The 10,891-nt window shown below is 52.6% G+C and overlaps 1 protein-coding gene across 1 annotated transcript; it reads right to left on the reverse strand.

Moving 5' to 3' along the window:
• Positions 1-107: 107 nt before the first annotated feature.
• KLK5 (kallikrein related peptidase 5) lies at positions 108-8,468 on the reverse strand. Its single transcript, XM_008544486.2, has 6 exons — positions 7,643-8,468; positions 7,276-7,356; positions 4,850-5,114; positions 3,799-4,055; positions 3,536-3,669; positions 108-581 (listed from the first exon to the last, which is right to left on the reverse strand). The coding sequence occupies exons 2-6, from the start codon at positions 7,343-7,345 to the stop codon at positions 426-428; spliced, it is 882 nt and encodes a 293-aa protein (XP_008542708.1). The 5' UTR covers positions 7,346-7,356; positions 7,643-8,468; the 3' UTR covers positions 108-425.
• Positions 8,469-10,891: the final 2,423 nt, after the last annotated feature.

Consider the following 10,891-nt stretch of genomic DNA (forward strand, 5'->3'; position numbering starts at 1 on the left):
CAATAACCCAATCACACTAACACAGCAGCGCAGAGGGGAGAAGTGACTTGTTCCCAGCTGCCCAGCCATTCAGAGAGTGGCAAAGGGAGGAGACCACACACACAGAATCCACTTCTCTCAGACGCTTTATTTTTGGGACCAAATTCCCGTCACAGCTGCAGACCAGGGGTGGACTCTGGGGCTGAGGAAGGGAGCACTGAAGAAGTTAGGAAGGTGCATCCCTTGCCCTGGTCATTCTGGGAGCTGTCTCCAGGATCCAACTAGACAGGCGGGGTCAGTCACAGTTGGGAAAGGGGAGCCCTGACTCCAGGAGATCTGGGGAGCTGAAAAGATTAACCATCTCAACATTCTTGGGGAGGAACCGGGGTCTGGAAGGAAGGCCAGGGTCCTTGCAGGGGATGGGGGACGCCAGGTCCCCGGATGACTCATGAGTTGGACCGGATGGTGTCCTGGATCCACTTGGTGAACCGGCAGAGGTTGGTGTAGACGCCGGGTCTGTTGGGCTGGGCACAAGGAGAGTCGCCCCAGGACACAAGGCCCTGTAGGGAGCCATTGCAGACCACGGGGCCCCCGGAATCACCCTACGGGGGAGAAAGGGAGGCAGAGAGCGGCAGAGATGTGGGTGGGTGGAGGGAGGGAGACAGACAGATGAAGAAGAACCAGGGAGCAGGAGACAAAGACACAGAGGTGGAAAAAGTAGAGCAATGAAGAGACCCAGGAAAAGACAGAGGGAGATGCAGGCAAAGAGAGAGAGACGGAGGGAGAGAACGTTAATATTTCACCCCAAGTCCAACCCTTAGAAGCCCCGTGTGTCCCTCTCTACCCAACCCCCAACCTCTTCTGTCTCCCTCTTTGCCTGGCTCCCTCTGTTTCTCTCTCACGCTCCCCTTCAGCCTTTGAATACCGTATTTCTCCCATGGGACCTTCCCCTATAATAATACTCACCACTCTCTACCGTCATTTCTTAGTTATGTTTATGCAGAATACCTGGTATCAGTTATAAAGAAGCCTAGGACCTGGCTTCTTGCCCATTAGCAAACACCGTTTCCAGGCAAAAGAGCTTGGCAGCCCGGATCTCTGAATCTCAACTTTCTTGTGGTTTAATTTCTCTCGTGATTTTTTGCTTAATACCCCTGCAGAGTTTCTTTTGAGAGGCAGTTAATTAACTGCTGTGAGCCTTGGCTCTTTGTCTGTAAAATAGAGCTGATAATAATGGCGGAATGAATTAACGAGCTGATGCATGTGAACTACTTAAAACGATGTCCAGCAATTAGCTTCCTGTGATCATTATTATCCTGTGAGTATTAGTGGTGTGGTGGCTATTATTTCTTGCTTTTAGTGGCCACACCCAGACCACAGGCTGGCACGAAAAAGCCACTTGAGGTCTGAAATACACACACACACACACACACACACACACACGGTACTAACTTTAGCTACAGAAAGGCTAAGTGATTTAAAAAGTTGACTTTCGAAGTAGATGTGCTTTCTTCTGATAAAACCCCCCACTCCCCCATCTCTCCGGGTGTGTGTGCTTCCAGTGTCAAGTGGGGACACACATGAAATTGGGAGACCTGGGAAGTCGCTGTAATTGTCAGCTTTGTAAAGTTTTGGGGGGCAGTTCTCACAGCCATCAGAATGATGTCTGAGCCCACAGCTGACTAAAGGCCAGTGGGACTGAAGCGTCCATCCTGCCAGCAGAAAGCTCGTTAAATTACATCCCTCTAGAACCCTTGAGGGCCTGAAGACAGGGAAGGGTCCTAACCGTTGTGACAGTTTAATTTTAATTTCTGTCATCTTCAACAGATATAGCTTCCATGAGAGCATAGAGAAGCTCTGCGTTGGGGATCAAGAAATATTTGTTGAGGGGCTGGCCCTGGAGCCAAGTGGTTAAGTTCGCGTGCTCCACTTCAGTGGCCTGGGGTTCGCTGGTTTGGATCCTGGGTGTGGACCTACACACTGCTCATCAAGCCATGCTGTGGCAGTGTCCCACGTAGAGGAACTAGAATGACCTACAACTAGGATATACAACTACGTACTGGGGCTTTGGGGGGAAAATGAGGCAACAGATGTTAGCTCAGGGCCAATCTTCCTTGTAAAAAAAAATAAAACCCAAAAAGAAGTAAAGAAAGAAATATTTGTTGACATTGGCCCCTTCCTGTCTCTCTAGGCTCAACTCCTACTGCCCCACCCATTACCTGCTATGCCCCAAACATACTGGCTTTTTTCTATTCTTTGAATCAGCCAAATTTCTCCCTGCCTCAGGGCCTTTGCACATGCTCGTCTTTCCCTTAACCTTTGCAAGGCTGGCTCCTTTGTGTCATTCAGTCTCTGCTCAGACGCCACCTCTTTGAGGCCCTCCAACCACCCTTTTGAATATTTCCCCCCATCACTTGCTATCATAAAACTATGCTTTATTTTGTCTCTAGCCCTCACCACTCTTTGAAATTATGCTATTTATGCCGTTTCTTGACCAGAGGGTCTTTTACCTTTTTGCTCCTCCAATCCTTCCAACAACTTTGTAATCAATCCTCTGTATTAAATATTTCCTTTTTAAAAATACCTACCACAAGCTTCTATTTCTCTTCCTCAAGACATTTTATCAGCATTGGTGGGAAAACTTTCATACTACAGATTTTGTGGGAACAGGACATTTGACTGCCATCTGCCTGAAACTTGCCAAAATAAATAAGAGAAAACTGTGATATCTATCACGTGAAGGGAGGTCCCTTAGATGTGACATCTTTATGCAGTGCCCAACCTGCCCAGCCATGCAAAACAGCCTTGATCTCTCCCTCTATACCTTGCTGTCTAAAACAGGAGCCACTAGACACATGGGGCCATTGAACACTTGAAATATGGCTAGCCCAAACTGAGACATGCTGTCCGAGTGAAAAATACACACTGGCTTTCAAAGACTTGCTATGAAATAAAATGTAAGATATCTCACTCATAATTGTTTTATATGAATGACATTTTGAAATGATGGAACTTGGGATACATGAGGTTAAATAGACTATATCACTAAATTAGTTAATTTCACCTGTCTCCTTTTTACTTTTTTTTTTTTTTTGGTGAGGAAGATTGGCCCTGAGCTAACACCTGTCACCAATCTTCCTCTTTTTTTACTTGAGGAAGAGTGGCCCTGAACTAACACCTGTGTCCCTCTTCCTCTGTTTTTTGTATGTGGGTTGCTGCCACAGCATGGCTTGATGAGTGGTGTCGGTCTGCACCCGGGATCTGGATCTGCAAATCCCAGGCCGCCAAAGCAGAGTGCACCGAACTTAACCACAGTGCCACCAGGCCAGCCCCTCTTTCTTACTTTTTATATGTAGCTACCAGAAAATTTAGAATTGCGTGCACGGCTCATATTATATTTCTGCTGGCCAGCGCTGCTCCAGAATAAGAACCCAGTGAGAACACGGGTCGTAACTGATTTGGTCGTCGCTGGGTTCCCAGCACTTAGCAAGGTTCCGGGTTACGTAGACGGCAACTCCGTGTGTATCTGCTGAACGGAAGGAGTCTCGAGCCTTACCTGGCAGGAGTCTCTGCCCGACTCGTCACCAGCACAGAACATAGTCTCGTCTATCTGTTCCGGGTAAGCCTTCCTGCACCTGTCATCACTCAGCACAGTGATGTTCAAGCACTGAAGGACCTTGGGGAAGGAAACTGTCAAACGGACACAGAGCACAGAGCTGCAGTGAGTGGTAGAGAAAGACGGGGAGGGGCAGAATGCTCGGAGGCAGGAAGGGGAGGAGGCAGACACGGGTGGGCATCAAGAGGGACCGGGACACTCACGCTGGGGGCTGCTGGTCGTTCCCCAGCCAGACACCAAGCAGCTGGTCCCAGCAGTTGGACACTGGGAGGCAATGCTGATGGGTTTGACACCCTGAGTCTCACGGATTCTTCGGTTCAGCTTGATGAGCATGAGGTCATTGGAGTGGCTGGGGTGGGAGTAGCCGGGGTGGGGGATGGCCTTGATCCCCTGGAACATCTGCTGCCCGGATTCATAGATGGCATTCAGGGAATGGTGGCCGAGACGGATTCTGAAAAATCTGAGGAAGATGATGCCCGTCACCACCCCCAACCCTATGCACATATTCACTGCCAACTGCAACTCCAAACTTAGTCCCAAGCCCAACTCCACCTCATCCTTAACCCAGCCCCAACACCATCCTTATCTCCAGCCCCACGCCTATCTCCACCCCAATCACAGCCCCAAACCCATCCCCAACCTTAACCCTTTGTCCACACAGAAACCACCAACACACGCATTCCCAGCCCCCAAGTCTAACCATCCCCAACCTCAACTCCGGCCATCGCCAACCTCACTCGCAGCTCTCACCCCAACCCCATCCTCAATCCTACATCTATTCCCCACTGCAACTCTACCCCAACTCCATGTTTATCTCCATCCCATCCCCAGCCGCCTCCAATTCTACAGACAATCCTGATTCCGTCCCCGCCCCAAACCATCAGCCTGTGCACGCCCAGCCGTCTCCCAACCCCATTCCTAACTCTAACCCAAGCCCATCGTCCACCCCACGTCTCTTTCTGGTCCCAGTCCAGTCTTCATCCGCAACCCCACTTCTAAAGCGAATCAGAATCAGATCTCCATTCCAAACCATTCGACATATGGCTTCCCAACCCCCAACCCGGCTGATCCCTGAGTCCCACCCGCTACCAGAACACCCTCCCCAACCTAACCCCGTCCCCACCCCTGCTCCTCCCCAGCTCCATCCTTAATCCCACTCCCAGCTCCTCCTCCTCCTGCTCCCTCATCCCCCACCCTCCCCCGCGTCCCCTCCCCCGGACCCCGCCCCGCCCCGCTCCCGGAGCCCCCACTCACTGCTTCCGGCAGTGGGCAGCCGTCAGCAGCCACTGCGGATCCACCAGCACCGCCCCGCAGTAGAGCCGGTTGGACTGCAGCAGGAGCGCCCCCTGCCACGGCTGGCTGTTCTTGGCGCAGTCGGTCCCATTCACGATGCGGCTGCTGCTGTCGTCGTCCGCCCGGGACCCCACCCCGGCCCCGGGCCCAAGGTCCTGGGGGTTCCCAGAGGGCCCCCGGGGAGAGGGGTTGTCGCAGGAAGAAACATCATTTGCAAGAACAGGCTCTGGAGGCAAAAAAAAAAAAAAAAAAAAAAGGGCGGAGCTTGGACTCAGGGGATGAATTTTAGACTCAAGAGAGGGGACCAGCCCCAGGACGTCTGAGTTCTGAAGGGTGGGGCCGGGGCTCCAGAGGCGGAGCCTGGAGAGCAAGTGTGGAAGCGCTGAAGAAGGAGTGAGGCTTAGAACTCAAGGATGGAGTCTGGGCTCAGGTGGCGAGGCTGGACTCTGACTGGACCTCAAGGTGCCTGCGAGCGGCCAGAGCTCAGGGGGTGGGACCGGAGAGGGTAGAATGGACAACCGCAGGGGCGGGGCCACGGCTCAAGGGCTGGAGCCTGGGGATGGGCAGAGACCCCGGGTTTTAAGGGTGGGACCTGGGCTCAAGGAGTGGGGTCAGGGGCCAGCCGGTGGCTTAGTGGTTAAGTTTGCACTCCACTTCGGTGGCCTGGGTTTGTGTTTTGGATCCTGAGGGGGGACCTACACACTGCTCATCAAGCCTCGCTGTGGCAGAGTGCCACATAGAAGGACTAGAAGGACTTACAACTAGGTTGGACAACTATGTACTGGGGCTTTGTGGAGAAAAAAAAAAAGAGGAAGATTGGCAACAGATGTTAGTTCAGGGCCAATCTTCCTCACCAAAAAAAAAAAAAAAAAAAGAAGTGGAGTCAGGCCTCAGTAAATGGGGTCAGTGCTGGAGGTGGCAGAGCCTGGAATGTGGGAGGGGGAGGGGCTTGGAATAGTCTGGTAGGGCCAAGGCCAGACTCCCAGGGGATGTTATAATGAGTGGGGGCGGGGATCCACCAGTTGAGGACAGGATGGGAGAAGGCCAGAAGGAGGAGAGTCGTAGAAGTGGGCAGGGACGGGGCACAGTCCCAGGGGACCCTGACTGTAGATAAAAGTTCAGACCAGGGATGTAGTTAAGGGAAAGGGGCGGAGGCAGAGCTTGTGGGCTGTGAGAGAGTTAGGGGAGCAGAACCAGGAATAGTCTTGGCTTGGGGGGCCCCAGGGAGGGGGCACGCAGGGCTGGTTTTCTGAATTCTCAAACACACGTCTCCTGAATCCTCCTGCCAATACCCTCCTCCCGCACACAGACCTACAGACAGATAGACAGATAGCCGACTCCATCACCGGTCCCCCCACGGGCCGTTCACGCCTTCACGTTCTTGCTGATGACCCGGAGAAGCCAAGCCTTCATTTACACACACGCTCCAAGAAATGCTCACACAACTGCTGTCACGGACAAGCACACACGCCGTTGCACAGAGAGGCACGGACCGTCTCCTCCAGGACAGCTACACACACTCCCCGCGGACACACATTCGGGGGCAGCCTGACATGATCTCACCCGCATGTCACGCGCAGCATCGCAATGACACGCACCCAGGCCGCATATGCATGTATGTAGAGACCGCCACATACACTTCTGCACACGGGCACGTTGGCATGGTGACAGCATTACACTCAGTGGACTCCGCGTGGCACAGTGCCAGCCCCCAGCATCATCCACCTTTTGGTAGTGACAGCGCCTTCTGCACACTCCATCCCTTAAGGCAGCAACGGGAACAGCACACACACAGCTGCACTCTCGCACCACAGCCCCCTACAGACACGCGGTCACATACACTCACACGTACAGAGACCCTCAAGCCGCCCCACGGCCACACACAATCTCACCATCACACCATCACATACAGCCACACGAAAGCACCTAGCCACACATTTTCATGGTGATGAACACTTTTGTCACTTGAAATCCTGTGACACAGGGACAGGAACCCCAGACACTTGCAGTCACGCACAAAGCGAGGAGCCACATGCACAGTGGCACTGACAGCACGCATACAGTCGGCCACTCACACAGTGACAGCCACGGGGGATCTCAAACGCACACACACCCGGCCACACAATCACATATACAGCCTCAAAGCGTAGTCCCACCTGTCACAGACAGTCACTCGATGTGGGAGAAGGCACCACACACACGGTGGCAATCACACAACCACGTACAATTGCACCACCACAGATATGGACACGGACTCACGTTCACCCAGGCCGGGAGCCACACCAAGCCACACGCAGCCCCCACCCCGGGACAGGCACTCCAGGATCACGCAGAGTCACCCAGGGACCCACGCAGCTGGCCGGCTCACACACAAGGGGTCTGGTTACCTGTGACCCTCAGAATCAGGGCTATGAGGGCGCAGACCATCCACGTCCACGGGGGGCCTGCTGCAGCCATGGCCGCCGCACCTGGTGAGAGGAGGATGGCGGCCGGGATGCCCAAGCGATTCTGGGAGCCTGTCCCCCTCCCCTTCTTCCCCTGTCCTGTCTCCCAGGGCAGGGGTGGGACCACGAGGACGTTGCCCACCATCCGCGCTGAGTTGAGACCTACATCCTGCACCCTCCAGTCCGGGCGAGGAGGGAGGAGAGAGAGATTGGGGCGCATTCCAGACCAGAGCCGGTCACGGACCCACCTCCGCACCCGCCCCCCCACCCCCCCCGCCCCCCGCCCCCCGTCTCCATCCCCAGGCCTCACCTGCCGCGTCCCCCAGGTAGGGGGTGCAGAACCTACTCCCAGGTCGGCTGCAGACTTCTGAGGCCGGCGCCGTCCCGCCGCCTCCTCCTCGGCTCCGGGCACGCGGCCTGGGTTATAACCACCTACTGCTCCCTGGGGCGCATTCCCACGGAGTGAGGCGCCCTGCCGGGCCTCAGCAATCACTCTTCCTGCCTCCCCTCACCTCCGCCCCCAGAGCACCCCCCCACCCAGGCCCCTCCCTACCTCCCTGGCCCGGGGATGGGGAGGGGTCCCCGCAGGTCTCGCCTATCCTCCCCGGCCACCCCCAGCCTCGCGCTGGGGCGTCTCAACAGCTCTGGGGCGCCCTTCTTGGCGCAAGAATCTTTCTTTCTTCTCTGCGCCTTCCACTCGTGCCGCCTCCCTCCCTCCTGCTCCTTATCATCTTTCCAACTCTGCCTCTGTTTTTCTCTCAAACTTTTCTTTCTACCCCTCCTTCTCTCTGTTTTTGCTTCCCTCTGAATCTTTCTGATCCGCTCTCCACTGAATATCTCTTTTTGGGTCTCTCGCTCCTCCTCCCTCTCTCTCTTAGGATCCCTCTTTCTCTCTCTTGTGTCTCCACATGTCTCTGTCTGCCTGTCTCTCCCTCTGCGTCTTTATGTGTCTCCGTGCCTCTCTCTTTAATGGTTCTGAATGCTTTATATGTCAGACATGCCTTAGAATTCTCAAGCCTTTCATTTTCCTTCATTTCCCTTCTGCTTTATTTTTTTTTAAGCAGCTTTATTGAAGTGTAACTGAGGTATCATGAGCTGTGTATATCTATGTGTCCAATTTGATGGGTCTTTGATGTACACACATCCAACCATCACCACAATCAAGAAAATGAGCATATCCATCGCCCCCCAAAGTTTCGTCCTTCTCCTTTAAGTGTCTCTGTGAGTCTCGATGAATCTCTTCCTCCACCCCTCTGGGTCTCTGTATCTTTCCTTCTCTGTTCTGTCTCTTTTCTCTGTGACCCGACTCTTCTCAGCCTCTCTCTCTGTGTTTCTGTCTCTGTAGCCTTCTCGCTCGCTCTCTCCCTCTCTCTCTTTCTCTCTTGTCTTTCTGCCCTTTGTGTTGGTATTTTGGGCCCGGAAGACTTAGGCCTCTTTGCCCAGGGACCCCTCCATCCCTTCTCCTGCCCCTCGCCCTGGGGCCAGGGCCACGTGGCAGAAAGGGGTAGGATCCAGTCTGGGGGCACCCCCTCCCCCTGCACGTGCCTTGGCCCAGCGAGCGAGCGAGCGAGCGTGGGTGAGAGAGTTGGGCAGGGCCACCTGTCGATGGGGAAACAGACCAACAGGCCACGCTGGGGACAGGTGGCTCCTGGCTCTTTGGGAAATGGGGCGCTGGGTGGGGAGCCCAAAAGGTGCCTTCTCCCTCCCCAGTCCTGGGTCATCTGGGGCTGCCTCTCCTGGCCTCTTCTCCATTCCCGCTCTTCTTTCTCTCTGCTCCCAGCTCTCTGCATCCATCTCTGACGGTGTCTCCCTTCTCCATCCCCACTAGGACATGAGAGGCAAACACTCTTTCAACACCTGTTTACTGAGCACATACTGGATGCCAGGCTCAGATCCGCCTGTGAACAGGACGGACAAGGACGCCTGGAGATGCCGTCCTTCTGAAGCCCACATCCTTTGAGGGCAAACCCAGAGTTGGCCTGCTCATTTCTACAACCCCACACCTGTGGGACAGCAGGTTCTAGAGCCCTGAGGCTGGTTTCAGCGTGCAGGGAAACAAAACTAAAAAATAAAACTCTGAGGTTTATTTCGACTATGGCAATCAATAGTTCATGCATCAAAATGACCAATCCAGCAAACTACTTTTTTTCTTAGTCTATTAAGTTTAACAAATCTTTTTATTCTAGATATGTCTTTTAATTCTGGATAGGTCTTTATAATAACGTTTGGCCCCACTTACAAAGTAAGTTAATTCGATGTCTTCAGACATTTTAAACTAAATTTCTAGGGGCCGACCCCGTGGCCGAGTGGTTAAGTTCACGCGCTCCGCTTCGGCGGCCCCGGGGTTTTGCAGGTTTGGATCCTGGGCACAGACATGGCACGGCTCATCAGGCCACGCTGAGGTGGTGTCCCACATGCCACACCTAGAAGGACCCACAACTAAAAATATACAACTATGTACTGGGTGGCTTTGGGGAGAAAAAGCAGGGAAAAAAAAAAGAGATTGGCAACAGTTGTTAGCTCAGGTGCCAATCTTTAAAAAAAAAAGACACAAAAAAATAAACTGCATTTCTAAAACCAACACGTTCGATCTCTTCTGAAAGCCCTTCAATTTTTAGACAAACTTTCCAGAGCATTGAAGTCAATTTCTACATCTGCATATATTACACTTATGAATATGACCAATGCCGCGTTCTTTCCAGTATCCCGACACCGGCTGTAAACTTGCTGAGACTCCAATTTAAAAATCACAGATTGGGGATACATCTCAAGCTGAAGTCACAAGGCTGCCCCCCGTAATTGGTAAAATTCTCTTAGTCGTATCACCTTAAATACCAAATGTGAAGCGGTTCTGCTTCAAGAAAATATTCACTTTAGGGGTTGAGGCTTTACACATTTCTAGGCTCAATTCGAAAGCATATAAGCATTGAAAGAAGACTTTTGCATAACAGAGCGTGTAGGAACCCGAACTCTGGCATTAGCCCTGTGGCCTTCAAATTCTGGCTTGGCCACCTAGAATCTGCGGGACTTTGGGCCAACTGTGGCTCTGTGCCTCAGTTCCCCTGTCTGTAAATTGAGAACAATAATGGTGCCTAGCTCCCAGGCTTGCTATGGGGATTAAATGAGTTAATGTATGTAAAGCTCTCAGAACAGGGCTGGCATGTGCTGGGTAAGTCTTTATCATTATTATTATCCATTAAGAAAGATGATTCCTAGATTGTAACCTAGCAATAACTCAATAAAAAAAATAAATAAAAAAAAAAAAAAAGAAAAGAAAGATGATTCCTCCTCAGTTAACTGAGGTTGATTTTGTCTGGACATTCATGGCTTGGGTTCCTCCTGGTGACCCCAGTGAATTTCATGGCCCTATTTATCGTTCACAACTTCTAGAAGGGATTGGTCAAGGCAAGCCCGGGCCATCCACATGGCTTAATATTGCCATAATCTCATACAAGTCAACCGCTCCCTCCTTGATAAAATTTCTTTATCATCCTTTATCATCCCCTTGATAAAATTTCCCCCTCCTTTGGTTCTTGAGATATCTAAGGGGCTGGCCCGG

The sequence above is a fragment of the Equus przewalskii genome, chromosome 9 (genome assembly GCF_037783145.1).
Source record: "Equus przewalskii isolate Varuska chromosome 9, EquPr2, whole genome shotgun sequence".
In the NCBI taxonomy this organism is placed as follows: Eukaryota; Metazoa; Chordata; class Mammalia; order Perissodactyla; family Equidae; genus Equus; species Equus przewalskii.